This window comes from Gymnodraco acuticeps, unplaced genomic scaffold (genome assembly GCF_902827175.1).
Source record: "Gymnodraco acuticeps unplaced genomic scaffold, fGymAcu1.1, whole genome shotgun sequence".
NCBI classification, from domain to species: Eukaryota; Metazoa; Chordata; class Actinopteri; order Perciformes; family Bathydraconidae; genus Gymnodraco; species Gymnodraco acuticeps.
In genome coordinates, this window is record NW_022989778.1 from 378203 (window position 1) to 394752 (window position 16550).

Here is a 16550-nt window from a genome sequence, read left to right on the forward strand (position 1 = left end):
CCCTGAATGCACCCAACAAAACGCATTGTTTCATCAAAAGGGAAACATGGCAGCTGCAGTATTGTGGATTGTGGATAATCTGGCAGCAAGTGCCTTCGTGGATTTGTACTCGTGAGCATCCCCGCTTTGTGGATGGGTGTGAAGAGCAGGTTGCATAAGAGGATCACCTCCGTAATGTTGTAATTCAGGATTCCTGCTCAACACAGCCCTTCTATGCGTGTCTTAAAGAGAGGGTGGGGAAGAGTGGTTCCTCCACTGAAGGACCATTACCACAGGAAGATGCTGGCACATGGGGATTACCCTTAGAGGCAGGAATTAGGGAAGAGGCGGGCGGAAAAGCGAAAAGGGCCTAGAGAGAAATTAAGATGTGTGGAAAGAAAATGAAAAGACTAGAAGTACGAAGGACCATGAACAGCATCCAAAAACCTTCTAAAGCTACTCTTAGGTTCTTCATTTTGTTTCAAAAGGCAACTCAACACAAACCGATTCTTGGAGAAATAATTAACAATGACATATTCAAATGGAAATGGCAACAGTGGTGGATTTGCAACCGTGTACGTTTTTGTGACAGTTTCATTGTACAGTTTACTGAGTGGGAGAGATTATGGCTGTCAGAAATTACAGATATGTCAGGCACAAAAAAGGGGGCTGGAATAATTGTCGAAAATCTCTTTTTATGCCTATTTTTCAAATGTCTAGAATGATTTAAGCTTTGGTTTCGTCTTTTACATTTCCTCAGAGGGTGATATGAAAGCATGACAATGGTAAACTCATGGAGGCATGACTCTTCCTATTCACTTCAACACCTGTGCCTGAGCTGGTGAAACAACAGTAATAAAGCTCCAGAAACTTAAATGTGACGTCCATTTGGGCCGAGTGACAAGTTTAATTTTTTGAGCAGGGTATCATGGGATTGTGGTGCCTTATGCTCTGTTTGAATATTGTCAGGTTTCATAGAAATGTGTCCCCCTTTCACATTATTACATTGATGTATTTGGCATTAAGTGGTCTGCTTAGTGAGTAAACCGGGAATTCAAAGGGGTTAAATCCATTCATCCTCCCGTCAGGAAGATGCTCCTTTTTTTGAGCACAGCTTTGTGCCAATGTGTATGTGGTGAAAGGCAAAGGAGGATGGGGGGTGATGGATTTATAGATTGGACAGATTGGCAGGGCACTTGTTGAGTTGAGAGCAGATCTCTGTCCGGCCTCCAGGGGGCAGAGCAGCCTCGGGGGGCGGAGAGTCTGCACTGTGCTCTGGGCTTAGCTGCTCGTTACATTAAAACAGGGGCTTCTGTGACAGAGTCAGCATTATGAAAGCTAAGAGGATTAGCTGATGGACATTTCTGGCGTTGTTGGTCAATTATGAAAATGAAAAGCAGTGACTGGGCAGGGCTCTGTGGCACAGAAGAGCTCCTCTCTCTCTCCTCATCTCACTCTATCCGTCACAGGTTAGGGAAGCTCAGGGGAGGGAGGGGCAGAAATAAATAAAAGGCACCATTGATGCAACATGAAAGTTTTCTGTGTGTGTGAGCCACGGATTAAAAAAGAGCATTTAAATTGTAATGTTTCTAAAGTGCAAAACTGTATGTTATGCAACAGTGTAAAAAAAACTAGCTCGCACGTCAGCCAGCCATCCGTGCTCGAGCCTAACTCCTCCAACCGTGCACACACACACACACACACACACACACACACACACACACACACACACACACACACACACACACACACACACACACACACACACACACACACACACACACACACACACACACACACACACACACACACACACACACACACACACACACACACACACACACACACACACTTCCACTGTCCTACTTGTGTGTGTACCCCCCTGTGATTGCTCAACAGCCAATCAGTGAGGGAGGAGTCTCCACCTATGATGCACGTGTGATGCTAGAGAGTGTGGGATGATGAAGAGGAGTTGTGGGGATGCTGGAGGAGGGGATATGTTTTGGTGTATCCATAAAAGTGGGAATCCGCAGCTGCCTGTGTTAAGGATCTACCTCTGGGGATTCACACAACGATGCAAACGTAATCAACCGAGTCAATGTGCCACCACGGCTGCAGCGGACACATCTCTCCGCCAATGACACCCTGCCTGTCCCCCACCCTCGCTGCATCCCCTCTTATCACCCGCCTCCCTAATACAGCGGTTAGACCTCACTGGGGCACAGCAGAGGTGATGCTGTATATCCATGTGTGCCTGAGAACGATAAGAAAACAAACTGCTGAACCATTTCATTTTTCTTTTTGCCCCGTCACCAACAGCCAGGGAGGTATATACAAAAAAAAAAGTGTTTTTGCTGCAAGAGAAATGTTGCCTGAAATAAAAAGAGAGGAGCAGTAATCCTAGCTCACTAGATTGCATGCTGAGTAATATTCAATCCCAGTTATCACTTCAGGGACAATGTCATCTCACCGCTGTATTACAGATGGTCCTGCTGCATGGGCAGATTTGATATGGGTATTCAGAGGCCGGTTAGAAGCAGCTGCAAAATGTCTCCATCTGGTGTTACTGCAGGAACTAGGTGACCTAGTAGGCAGTAAATGTTGTGTAAAACCCATCAAATCATTTGGTAGCTTCGGCAGTAAAACTTCCCAATTAGTTTAAGGAATATTCACGGCTATTTTACGCACAAAGACTAATTACTCTGGTTATTTCATGGGGGTTAGTCCAGTGTGTCCTATCTGGATGTGTGTACGGGTGCAAACCGGCCCCAAACATTCCCATTAAGAGAAACTCATTGCCGTTTTAAAAAACCCGATGCAAATAAAAAAACAAATGTGACAAAACGGATGCAAATGGAGTTACATCTTCACCAACGTGACAACACAAGCGCTGCATTTAGAAAACATTCAGTGTTTGTATGGGAATTGAAATTATATTTTAGTATAGGGTATAGGTTTATATATATTATCTCTTCTGTCATTTACCTTGAAGTCCTCTGTCATTTACATTGATGTCCAATTCTAGTGTAAATATATCCACATCAATTGAACCAAAGGAAAAAAGAAAGTATTGTAAATGGCATGATAACAATTTTACTGATTAGTGGGGAAATTGAGACGACAAAACACCTGTCAATGCTCAGTATGAGGCAAACTAACACATCTATTAAACAGTATATGGAGCAGTGAATGTGTGAGAAAGTCATTTTTTACAAAGCTTAAGAATTGTGCACACAATGTGAAGCCAAATTTAGATTCTTGACTTTACTCAAAAAGTATTAAAAGTAGTTAAAGGAGACATGTCATGCTTTTCCGGTTCAATACCCCAAATGCGGAAATCTGGGACAAACCTTTAACCGTGATGCGTATTTGAAAAACAAATCTGTTTTTAATGACAACAGGATGGGGGAAACACCATTTTTCCCATCCAGTGCATCAGGACTGTACAGAGGGAGGAGTTGATTACAAAGAGGTCAGTCCAGAGACAGCATCTGCCTCAATTCAGAGAGGTAAACTAACAATACAAAAAAGAAAAGAAGAAACATTATCTAGAAAAAAGAAAAATTATAAAAAGGGAAAATATACAACAGGGTTTGCAGTGAAACAGCTGGAGCCGCCCATAAGGCAGAGGGAGTGTGGTACACTCTGCTCCTCTGGGTAAAGTCCTCGTAAAGGATTGTCTCTGTACTGCCGTGGTTTGCTCTTCTGCTGCGTGTCCTCCTCCTCCTCCTTTTCCTCCTCTTCCTCCTCCTGCTGCTGCTGCTGCTATACCACGGCGTACTGCTGATACAGCAGCTCCCGGATCTTATAGTAGTCGTCACACAGGCATCCTTCCAGCCCGATGCGCCCGGCCTCCGTCTGGACAAAGATGCACAGGTCACACGGGTCCATTCATTAACATTTCGAACAACATGGTTCCACATTTTAACATATCAGATACAAGCCCTGCCCTCTAAAAAGAAAAATGCTGACCTCTGAAATAAATACGCTTCCAAATCATTCCCACACACTGTTCACAGACTTAAATGTGTAATGAAGCGTTCCACTTCAAGTTTTCCCGTTTAAAACACACACACGAGCACACACGAGCACACACTCAGCTCGCTTTGATCTCATTTTCTGGGTTGCGAGTTCTGGGTTTATTTTTAATTTCTTGTCAATTATGCATTTTGCTGGTGGTACCCTGGCTCCCTCCTACTTTTCCTTTAGTTGTTAAGTTCTGCCTGTGATTATTTTTATGTGCGTTTCTTCTGAGCCGAGATGTTTGTTATGCCACTGGGTATAAAAAAAGAAAAGAAGGAAATCCTATTTAGGCGGGCTGTATTAGTTTCCCTTTGTGTTTAATGTTCCTTTTTGGTGTTAAGCACTGGTATTTTATTGTAGAATGCGCAAGTAAATACACCTTAGCCTATAAACCATCAACAACCAGCCTAACACAGAACTAAGACACTGTTAACCCCAGGGCCAAATTGATTATTTGTAATGTTATATTATACAGGGATGCAAACTCATCAGGTATGAAGAAGGTGACAAGGATCCGAGCCCCCCAACACCACGGAATATCGGCTTTAAAATGAGGAATAACAGGATGTTAGCAGTCAGAACAACTAAAGCAGCAGTTAGTAATAACAGAAATGCCAAAGAGTCACATCTAATAGAAATATATAAAAGCATTTATTTTAATTGCAGCAGTCAGTTTATAATTCTGGCAGCACTGTTGAGCATTTTGAAAATGTATTTTCATGCCTCTGTGCAAGGCTTAGTCTTTCTATCTGTATAGCCACTGGTGTTAAGTAACTAAGTTCATAAACTCAACAAGTACTATACGTGGGTACAATTTTGAGATACTTGTACTTTATTTAAGTATTTCAATGTTTTGCTACTGTGTACTTCTACTCCACTACAGTTCAGAGGTACATGGTGTACTTTTCCTCCACTACATGTATTTAATACCTTTAGTTACTTTACAGATGTGGATGAATGATGTGAAATATAATCAAGTGTTAAATCAGACTTTAGTTCCACCTGGAGTATATCCACAAGCTACCCTGCAGTATACAAAGTCGTTCAAACTAGCTGCACCTTTACCAGCTTTGAGAACACTTTCATGATCAATCATTATAAAACATATCATATATATATTATTCTGAAATGGACCAATCTGCACAACGACTACTTTTACTGTCGCTATTTCCACTATATTTTGATGACAATACTTTTCTACTTTTACTTGAGGAACATTTTGAATGCAGGACTTTGACTCTAACAGAGTATTCCTACACTCTGGTACTTCTACTCTTACTCAAGTACAAGATCTGAGTACTTCTACTTTTACTGCCGCTACTTTAACTATATTTTAATGATAATACTTTTGTACTTTTATTTGAGGAACATTTTGATTGCAGGATTGTTCCTACACTCTGGTACTTCTACTTTGACTCAAACCTGAGTACTTCTACTTTTACTCAAGTACAGATCTGAGTACTTCTACTTTTACTCTAGTACAAGATCTGAGAACTTCTACTTTTACTCAAGAACAAGATCTGAGTACTTCTACTTTTAATCAAGTACAAGATCTGAGTACTTCTACTTTTACTCTAGTAGCCTACAATATCTGAGTACTTCTACTTTTACTCTAGTACAAGATCTGAGTGCTTCTACTTTTACTCTAGTATAAGATCTGAGTGCTTCTACTTTTAATCAAGTACAAGATCTGAGTACTTCTACTTTTACTCTAGTAGCCTACAATATCTGAGTACTTCTACTTTTACTCAAGTACAAGATCTGAGTGCTTCTACTTTTACTCTAGTACAAGATCTGAGTGCTTCTACTTTTACTCAAGTACAAGATCTGAGTACTTCTACTTTTACTCAAGTACAAGATCTGAGTACTTCTACTTTTACTCTAGTACAATATCTGAGTACTTCTACTTTTACTCTAGTACAAGATCTGAGTGCTTCTACTTTTACTCAAGTACAAGATCTATACTTATACCACCTCTGTTTATAGCCTATGAAAAAAACTATTAGAGAACGATGGCTAAAGCTAACGTTAGCAGATAGTGACAATGTATGCTAGTTAGCCAGCTCAACGATAATATTGCGACAGAAACACTTTTCAGCACATCACGCTCTGCCGCTCCGACAGGGAGCTCTGCTCTGAACACCTGAACGGCCCGTTCCAACAGCTGTTCACCAGCGGTCCAGTCTGTGCCACAGTGACTCAGGACCACAGTTAATATTAACGAACGCACCCGTAGGTAATGTAGCTGCTGAAGCTAGACCATCATCGCGGCCGCAGATTACTCCGGGTCCCAAACCCCCTCCATACCCCAAAAATATTTGTATTGCAGATCTACATGAATCACACACACGACCTGTTTTGGATTCAAAACGGCGAATTTCGCCGAAAGGTGACAAGTTTGCATCCCTGATTATATGACTATGTTGTTAAATACTGATCAGCCTTAATCTACTGTAACTACAGTTTACAACTTGCACTTAGTGCTGCTTCCTCTGGTTATTATTAGCAACAATATTAGCATGTCTAATGTGGACCATTTCTGGCTATGCATGAGTACTTCTGACGGCTCAGTCAACAATATTTAGGGCAATAAATACCTCATATATTTCAAGATAAATTAGATATTTGTTGCATTAATAAATGATATACATACAATAGAAGTGTCTGGAGGGTTACAGACAAGACATGGGAAGGGATTTCTAGCAAAAATAATTGTTAAAATTCTTTAAATTAATTGGATACTTAATTTTTTTAAATGTATTGTACAGGTCCTTAAATTCTACCTGCTTCTAATTTCATTAAAACGGTGGCTATATATTAACTATGCACCTTCCTTGCACATGGACTTATAAATATGAATACATTTGGAATAAAACTCAACCTGAACTAAGAACATCCAGAACATTCACCTGTTTGCAACTTACAAATGATGTATCACTTGTACATAGACTCTTATGGCACTACTTCTATTCTATTTTATTCTATTTACTTGCACTATTTTATCTGTTTTATTGTATTGCTCTGTTGGAGGAGCCTGGGACTTAAGATTTTCATCGACATAACTAGACTATGTATGACAATAAAAGCCTTGAATCTTGAATTTTCAGTGTGTGTTCTTTAGGCGTAAAACAAGCCTGTGTCCTATGTGTTCTGCGCTGCTCGCTGTACGTTGTTAGCGGGGACTCGTGTTGCAGTGACCTGACGGTCAGCACACTCTGAGCCGGTGGGAAGGACAACTCACCCTGCGGACGGCCACCATGTTGTTGCAGACCAGCACTCCTCCCACGAACTCGGCCTGGATGCCCTCTCTCAGCAGGACCTGCTTGAAGTCTGACAGGCGAGGCTCGTTGATGAACACCGACTGATGGCCTGGCATCTGCAGGGAGAGCGGAGGAGAGCGCCAATCACACTGAGGCCTGTCTCAAGTGCTTATACAACCTTGTCGACACACACTGGTGGAATGGTGTTACAACGCCTTCTCAATCAGGCTCACGGTGATCTGTACCACTCACCTTGAGAAAACTGTCTTTTTTCCTCTGGCCAGACAACATGCCGTCTTAGGACTTATAAATAATGGTTTGTGTCCACTAGCTGCAGGACACCTAGAAGTCATCTGCTGCTTGTGCTATTTTATAGCCATCAGTAATTCACATTAATTCAAAGACTATAAAGTAAGTTAGCCGTTTTGGTCATTGTTGCTTAAATCACGTTTTGGACTTTCGTCAAAGTGAGAACATTTATCTGATCTCACCCTTAAATCTCAGTTTAACGTCTTCGGGTGATGACTTGAGACAGCAATTATGGACAGTGTACTATTCAGTGGGAGACAGCTTGTGGTCAGCTTTTTTTTAAATGAAAATCTCTATATTTGCATATTTATAGATTCTGGTTTTCTTTTTTTAAATCAGGGAGATTGAGTAGGTGGTTTTTCCATCCAAATGTTCAAGATCTTTCAGTTCATGTCATGAAATTAATTGGAAAAAATATATAAATATATACATAAATATTGAATTAATGGGACCATGCAAAACTAGATACTAATTGTGTTTATTCAAAGCCTCACGAATAGCTTGTTTGTGAGTGAATTGGGGTCAAATGTATACTGAAAATCCTAGAACCCCGAAAGGATCATTCAAACATGTATTCATGTAAATCTGCTTATCAAAACGAGGTGCCACTGATCTTGCTAAATATTGCATCTTGTCTTTGTTAAAACTTTTCGAATTGTTAACACTTCAGTGGAAACCCAAATACTTATAATAATAAATGAAACTTTAACATTTTCCAAAACCCCTAAATTCATAATCAGAAATAATGACAGATCATTGCAACACATTTGCTCGTGTTCCCGCCTTACCTCATTGGAAGGCAGCGGCTCTAGCGTGGGGATGACGTCGCTCTCCTCGGACACCTCCTTCTCGTCCTCTCCGAACAGACTCTTCATGGCGCGCTGGGCTGCCACCGCCGTCGCGTTTTGGTCGGTATCCAGTTCAGGAGCGACCTCCATGGGCATCTCGCCCTCCTCCGTCTCCTCCTTCACTCCCTCCTCCAGCATCACACCTGTGTCCACCTTCACCACGCGCATGTCCAGCACGCCATCGATCCAGGCCAGCTCCGTGTCTTTGGCCTTGCAGAACTGCAGCGAGCTCACCAGGGAGTCTTTCAACCGAACCTGTACCGTGACAACGAGATGAGACAAGATGAGACAAGATGAAGACACCAGCCTGTCACGGGAGGATGCTTTTATTCTTTCATTAAAAAAAAATCAACCTTGGAGCAGTTATCCTCTAAGCCAGTGGTTTTCAAAGTGTGGGAAGGTGAGCCTCCCCTCAGAGAACATAAGAACAGCTGCGCCGCGCCCCCCCCCTCCCAATTATCATTGCTATTATTAGAATTATTGTTGTTGCTATAATGCAGGGGTATTCAATTGCATTTCAAAGAAGTCCAGTAAGAGAAAATGTCATTAAATGCTCTGTTTTCGCTGTCTAGCTTTCTCTTTTTTGAGCACGCCATTTGAAATGACTGTTTCTCTCTTCTTGTCTCATCTCTGTGTGTGTTTGAATCTATCGTGCTGACTCACTGACTGCACCCATTTGATTGGCTGAGAAGCGTCACCTCCTTAAAACATTAAACAACAACCTTTTTCAACATCGTGGATAAATCCTTATATGCTCCCGGCAACAACTTTGCCTCCTTATTACCCTCACCCCTACTTTAGTGCGAACAATGAGTCTGCGTCTTTGATGCGCACAGGCGGATGATGCGGGGATGCAATGTAGACAGGAATAAACGCAGATCATCCTCTGGCTGCAGCCTTGATCGGTACTTTTGATCAAAGTAAGCATAATTAAAATTACAATAAAGGGCGGTGCCGGCCGTCAGTGAACCGAGCCGGCCGTTCTGTGATTCTCCAGAACACACAGATGGCCAGTCCGCCCCTGCCAGGACCGGTCCATGAAAATCCTAGCTTCAAATAATCTTGGTCATACTTCCTCCGTTTTCTGCCAGACGCTGTCTCCTCTCTCCCTTTAGGTAACTTCACTAAAAATCGATCCATGTTGCCGCTCGCATAAAGTTGGCTGAAGTTAACTAGCTAGATTTCACTGTTTCTCGTTATTTCTTTTTCCCGCTGCGCCCCCCCTGAAGCTCTCTGGCGCCCCCCCCGGGGAGGCACGCCTCACACAACCGCTGCTCTAACCTCTATTGCCATGGGGTTGTAAATTGCAACTAACATTATCAGATTTATCAGGATTTACTTTTTCAAAGCAGAATAGGGTGTTAACGTTGATGTTTGATCATGCCGTCTAATTAATGTTAGCTGTGCTGTTTGTAATGTGTACAGCTTTGTGATGCATGTGATATATATTTCTTATGTAATGTGATAGTGTTCTATTTTGACCATGAGGGGGCGCCCTTAGTTTATTATTATATGAGGGACTCCTGGGTTGTATGGATGCAGAGGGATGAAAAAGGTAAATGAGAAACTCCCTGATTTTTTAAAAAGTACTTATTCTTTCTTATATAGTTAGAGGATTTTTGTTTCATAAACTAATATTTCCTTTCGTTATTACATTTAGAACATTCAGCCCTACAGAAGCTTTATGAATCTTTTAAACACATTTAAAGGACAACATGTCCCTACAATAATTCAGTCTCCAAAGCATTTAGAGGCTGACCTGGTAGATGTGTGTTTCGCTCGTGGCGTCGATGGTCTCCTGCAGTTTGGGCGTGTACACTTTGATGTCCTTGCTGAAAGCTTTGCAGGACTCTGCCAGGTCGAGGCTGGCCTCCGGCGACCCGCGAACGATCACCAGCTGTCTGGGCTTCATCTGATTAATAATCTTCTTGATGGAGTCGCCATCAGAGCGACCTTCGTAGTCTATGTACGATATCCTCGCTCTGCGGAAGATTGAAGACAGGATAAAGCTCTTTCATAATTGTCAAACATAGTCCAACATGAGCACAGACAAGACTTCCTGAGAGCATTTATCCAGGAGACGTTTGCTGAGTAGACATAAGCTTTTTTCAAACAATAATTAGCCTTAAATTCAAATATTCACACCTGGAGGGCGTCCAGCACCCCACAGCACTGAACTGTTGGCAGATGATCAGCACTAGTGGCAGTTCAAAAGGGAGGTGAGACATATTTAGAACTTTAAGGTGGGGTAGGTAATTCACTTCAGAAACACTTTGATATATTCCATGGAATGCTCTTAACATCCCGATACAATGAATACATGAAATGCTTTGACAATAAATACATTAAAAAATGTCATCTGTGGAAGCCGTGGCGCTGTAAAAAGCACGACCAATCATTTGAGCCGGCCCGGCTAAAATAACTGGATGGCCTACCTGCCTGTCAGCCTTCCATCTGTGCACAAACTTATCTCGTGCCCTCATTGGTCATGTGCGCGTTCGTGTGTGTTGGAGGAGGGGCTCTGTAAGGAAGTCTGAAGGAAGGGGCAGATTTTTTTTGTCTGCGTACTTTCAAATGATAGCGCACTCGAGCTGGTTTCTCCATTCTTACCTACCCTACCTTTAAGGCTGTAGAGTTCTTTTCACAGATTTAAAAAGGGACCATGTTATACTTTTTGGGGTCTTCCATTTTCTGCATTTAAATTGTCTGCAAAGGCTACAATCCCCAAGTGTCTCTCCATCACACTCCCCTTGCCTGAAACGCCTGAATTGGACTCCTTTGTTGACTTTCGTAATATAGTGACTCACTACGTAACACTCGTGCTACTATTGGCTAGCACCCCAACAAATTGTTTGGCCATGGTTTCAGACAGAGGGTGAAAAGAGGTGCTGCAGCACAGGCAGTACGAGAGGCACAACATAGACATTTGAACCGGAAAAGGTGCATGTTCGGGCCCCTTTAAGGAATCACTGACCTAATTTCGAGATTTTCTATGCTGGAGACACATTTGGTGGGAACAATAGAGAGATCTTGGTCCATGGGCTCGTCTCCGTTGGTCATCCCCGAATCCAGTTTGTTTTTCTCCTCCTCTGTGGTTTGCAGCTCAGGAACCAGAAAATCTTCTAGCCTGTGAAAAAACAACTCTGGCTTATTAACAAAAGCATCAAATAGTCTTTACATTCTTAGTCCATCTTCACTGTTGCAGTACCTGATAATCTCCCCATACTCGTCCCATTTGATTCTCTCCTCGTGTGTGGGGAACATCGGATAAGACTTTTTGGCTTGTTTGAAGAAGCTGCCCTTGCGGCTGCCCTCGCTCTTCATCATCAGGTCGTGATGTTTCGTTTTCAACACAACTGGCTGATCCAGATCATCGTCCATATCACTCTCTTCACTCGAGTCTACATCCACCCTGCAAAGTGCATTAGAATAAACATTAACTGTGTACATATGCATAGTTTTCCGATAATACGGATGGGATCAAACAGCAACTTCCCTAAAAGTGTGTGTGTGTTCTCCTTGTTTCTGCCGTCAATTTTAAACACATTTTTCTACAGTTGCCGAGTATCAGGGTTCATACACTTTTTCACCAATGATTTTCAATGACTTCTCCATGACCTTTACCTAATTTTCCATGACCAAAAAAAATGACTCTTTCTCAGCGGTACCACTGAAAATGGTTTCTTTTAACATGGAACAGGAAAATAAGGTCTGCATCTGAAACATGTTGTGCCTATCTAAAACAAATCAAATAGTAGGCTTGCTAGCTTCTACAGGCTAAAGCAACTAAAATCTCTCACCAGCAAAATACCTCGTCAGTTAAAAGCCATTTTACGTTTCTTTACTATACGATACAGTATGTATTATCATTATAGTATTACTATTTCGGCGATTAGCTAAAATATCAATTATATTTGATGCAACTTTAGTTACATTTCCATGACTTTTCCAAAACTTTGGGAAAAATATTGTTTTCCATAACTTTTCCAGGGCCTGGAATTAGCATTTTGAATTTCCATGACTTTTCCAGGTTTTTAATGACCGTAAGAACCCTGGAGTATACATGTTGCCAAGTGTCATCTTCCATTTTAAGATTACCATTTAAATAGCCTGTTTTAAATGTTCAACCCAGAGCACTATTTGCATATCTATTGGCTTTTTACATATTTTCCTTTTAAGCTGTTAAAAGAGGATAAAATAGTATGAATCAAACGTTTTTTTACAGGCATACAACTTCGCAAATCAGAGACATTTCTGTTTCGACTTACTCTTTAGCTTGTTCAAGTTTTTTAGCTGCTTCTTTCTTTACTTTGTCCTTTTCGAGGAATTCCTCCAGTTCCTTGCCTTCGAGCTTCACTCTTTTCCTCACCTGTGATGATGAGAAGAATGAAGCATGGAGTAAATGACACAGTTATGAGTCTGAATGTGACAGACAGGCTCTTCCCCATGGGGCTGCAATCAGAGATAAACACAGTGAGTTATCATCGTGACTGCCGCTCTCACCTCCAGATCCAGCATCTTCTCCCCGGGGTTGTCGATGAGGTAGCGGGCCAGGGTTCCAGGTGTGGTGCGGTAGGTCAGGATGACAGAGTTTTTGGCGTCTTGGCACCACTGGATGAAGAGTTCTCTGGAGAAGCCGGCCTCGAGGTCAGGCTGGCTGCAAAGCACCACCTTAGGGCTGGGCACCCGGGCCAGGTCTGCCAGACTGTGGCACAGCGTCAGGTGACGGAACTGGAAGGGGTTGTTTCTCTTGTCTTCAAAACACCTCATGAGTTTGTCACTCATCCACTCCACCTACAGGAAGAAAACATTAATGTTATGATGTACTTATAAAGTGATTCTGAATCTTAAGAATGTTCATGGTTAATTAACAAGGCAGGAGAAGAAGAGTATGATATCATCTCAAGATTCAAGGCTTTAATTGTCATTTGTACATAGCAACAGTGTAGTTAGGACAATGAAAGTAATGCTGCGTTCACACCGGACGCGATGTGAATATTCGCATCGCTCCAATCGCTCAAGTTTCACCGCGGCTTGCAGTTTGTTTTATCGCGTCATTCAAAACAGACATACCGTTGACGCGCCGCGCCGTTGACGGACAGTTGAGGTTGTTGACACTTCCATGCAAGATCGTTTTGGTTATTTCTGTCCTTGACTATGGAGGATATAACAACTATTGCTGCTTTGTACCTTCTGTGGAAGTCCTACAAACGTAGCAACAAATGCCGTGTCTGGGTTCTTATTCTCCTCCAAGCCAGCTCCTTTTTGTTGCGGTCCCGGTAGATATAGGCTACGACATTGTATCGTAAATCTCCGGGAACCCACTCACAGCCACAACGAGCATCTCTTCCATCTTTACAACGTCAGAGGGAATCCTAACGCTGATTGGCTTTCGCGAGAACGCGTCACGTGAATTTGACGCTCGAGTTAAAAAAATGTAACTCTCGCATTTGACGCATTTCACAGTTCAATCGCGTGATTCGCGCCGCGTCCACCGCTTCATGCGCGCCGTCGGAGCGAATTTGCGTCTGTCTGCGTCTCTGCATTGACTTTAATGTAATCGCGCCGCCCCCAAAAATCGCATCGCGTCCGGCGTGAACGCAGCATTAGGTTACAGGCTCCTCCAACAGTGCAACACAATAAAACAGATAATAAAATAAAATAGAATATAATAGAAATAGTGCAGAATAGTCTATATACAGGTAATTGGAATATTGATATATATAAGTTGCAAACAGATGAATGTTATGGATGTTCTTTCAAAAGTTCAGGTGTTTAACAGTCTTATGGCCTGTGGGATGAAACGGTATCAAGTGTGAAAACCAGTGGTACCTGGGACTTGGAGAACTCCACCACATTATAGCTGACGTTGTTGAGCAGAGCGAGAGGGTAGGCTCCCAGCCCGGCATCCTTTGTTCTCCAAATCTGGTCCAGCAGCTGAGCCAGCTCCAACACACGGCCCGCTGTATCCACGGCGATCAGGACATTACCGTCACCACGAAGAGTCTCCATTACATTGGCTGTGTGTACAAAAAATGGAGGTTATTTTTGAAGATAAACTCATTTTTTCAAAAAGTTATTTTACAGAACTGGAGGAGGAGATGATAAAAACACAAAAGGAACACAGGGTAAAACAAAAGTGTAATCCTTGTTCAAAAGAATCTGTTCCTACAGTCTTCATTTGACTGTTTCAGCGTGAATGAGTGCAAGTAATTATTGAGACTGCCTATTGTTTCTCATTTAGTGTCACACACTCTCAGTGGGGGGATTGTAATTATTGTAGGACACAGACTTATTAACACAATATACAAATAGTTTTCTAAAAAAACTATTGACTGTAGTTATTTTCAAATGAGATTAATAATTTAACTACAGGTTATAATTTGGTAAATTGGTGTATTATTTAGTCTATACTCCTTTTTTTAGATATGTTTGTAGGGCGAAGGGTTCAATTATACATTTCTACTATAGAGGCACGTAAAGATCACTTACTAAGAAGCAGCTCATCTCTCTGTTTGCGACGCGGCTGTACATATTTAGCATTGAAGGAGTCTGTGATAAGCAAAGAAGGACGACTTATGCTGTCCAACACGCAGCCGTTCAGGTGACTAGAATAAAGAAACAGAGTTATAAAGGTTAAGAACTAATAGCAAATCTAGAAACGAATTTTCCATTTCTCATTGTTTGGTGTGTGCTCACATTTCTCTCTTGTGGTTGAAGTCAACAGCATAAATAATCTCCTCCTCTCCATCCTTCACTATTTTCCAAATAGTGCCTCCGATCATGTGACCAGCTGGAAGAGGAGTGATGGAAAGACCATGCCCTTTTCCTATTGGGTAAAAATAAAGATATACAAAATATGGTTATCTTTGAGACATAAAGAGGGGTGGATCCTGACTTGTAAAGGTCTGCAACTAACTCACCTTTCAGATTGACAATCTGAGAGTATTTCAGCTGCTGGATTTTATCAAAAGCACAGTCCACATCATCCAGGGTGAACAGTGTGAAATCTTCACTGTTGTTTCGAGACTAAGTGGAGATATGAATAAACATAAATGTTAGTCATGCAAACAAGCTCTCTTAATACATTACTTAACATGCATGACATTTCCTACATCCCTTTCTTACCTGAAACTGATCATACATGAACATCTGACCCATCTTGTAGACGGGGATTGTGGCATATATAGTGCAGTTTAGACCTAGTTTCCCCACAGCGTATGGCAGGGCTCCCAGGTGTAGGGGGTCAGGGTGGGAGAGGAGCACGGCATCAACTTGATGAACATATCTGAAGGGAAAATGGACATCACATAAACGTCAAATTAGCAGAACAAGGAGGCAACTGATCTAATAAGAAGAGGGACACCACACCGTTTCATAGCATCGATAATGTCCATTGAGAAAGTCTCATCCCAGCCACAGTCCAGGAGGAAGCGGAACTCATCCACCTGCAGCAGGTAACACAGGGCAGACTCCTCCTGCACCCCTGACACTGCTGTCAGCTTAATAATGGACGTCATATTTCTTTAGTTGTCTCTCTGGAAGTACAATATAGATGATCAATGATTAACACAAAACAACCACCCAAATAAACAATGCAGTTAAATCTCAACTACTATGGCTCTATTACTTTGTTTACGACTGAGAACTCATTCATTTAAATCTTTGGGAAAAAAAACCGTAACAAGTATAAATGAACCTATACGATGCAATAGTGTTATGCTGCATAAGTAAGGTCTATCAAATATGCGGCTGGCTCATCAAGCAGTGAGTCAATTTAAAAGTAAACACAATTTAGATTGCCAGCTACAGCTAGTTAGCAACACCGATAACAAAGTACCCTGCGATGTATGTCTTTTTAGCATGCTAGCTACACTAAACTTGTGGATGTAAGTGGCTTGGCTCGACGGAGAAAGGTGCAACGTACCACTTAATACGAGGAAATGCGAAATTTCTCCCGTTCAAATTGAAAAAAAAATAAGAAAATGTTCTATAATTGTAACATTAAGACATTTTGGCTAGCGTTTTCAGTACACACTTGATTAACAGACATGTTTGCCGCTGCATCATGTGTGAAAGGGCAAAGGACCGTACCAAGTAGGGCGGTGTTAGAACAAAATGAAAGTATAAG

At 41.9% G+C, this 16550-nt stretch overlaps 1 protein-coding gene across 1 annotated transcript; it reads right to left on the minus strand.

Moving 5' to 3' along the window:
* Window positions 1-3052: 3052 nt before the first annotated feature.
* Window positions 3053-16511, minus strand: cpsf2 (cleavage and polyadenylation specific factor 2). The gene is made up of 15 exons (XM_034220323.1): window positions 16347-16511; window positions 15791-15957; window positions 15548-15707; window positions 15343-15448; window positions 15119-15248; window positions 14912-15027; window positions 14252-14439; window positions 12923-13213; window positions 12688-12788; window positions 11628-11831; window positions 11394-11546; window positions 10179-10401; window positions 8360-8674; window positions 7244-7378; window positions 3053-3837 (listed from the first exon to the last, which is right to left on the minus strand). The coding sequence occupies exons 2-15, from the start codon at window positions 15937-15939 to the stop codon at window positions 3745-3747; spliced, it is 2364 nt and encodes a 787-aa protein (XP_034076214.1). The 5' UTR covers window positions 15940-15957; window positions 16347-16511; the 3' UTR covers window positions 3053-3744.
* Window positions 16512-16550: the final 39 nt, after the last annotated feature.

What these genes read in the sequence shown, in the direction of transcription:
- cpsf2 (XM_034220323.1), bottom strand. Translation starts at nt 15,939, where the DNA reads ATGACGTCCATTATTAAGCTGACAGCAGTGTCAGGGGTGCAGGAGGAG. An exon ending in TGGAGTTCTCCAAGTCCCAG is followed by an intron (nt 13,214 to 14,251) that starts GTACCACTGGTT and finishes TTCTTCCTGTAG; the next exon opens with GTGGAGTGGATGAGTGACAA. An exon ending in GCGAAACACACATCTACCAG is followed by an intron (nt 8,675 to 10,178) that starts GTCAGCCTCTAA and finishes GTCACGGTACAG; the next exon opens with GTTCGGTTGAAAGACTCCCT.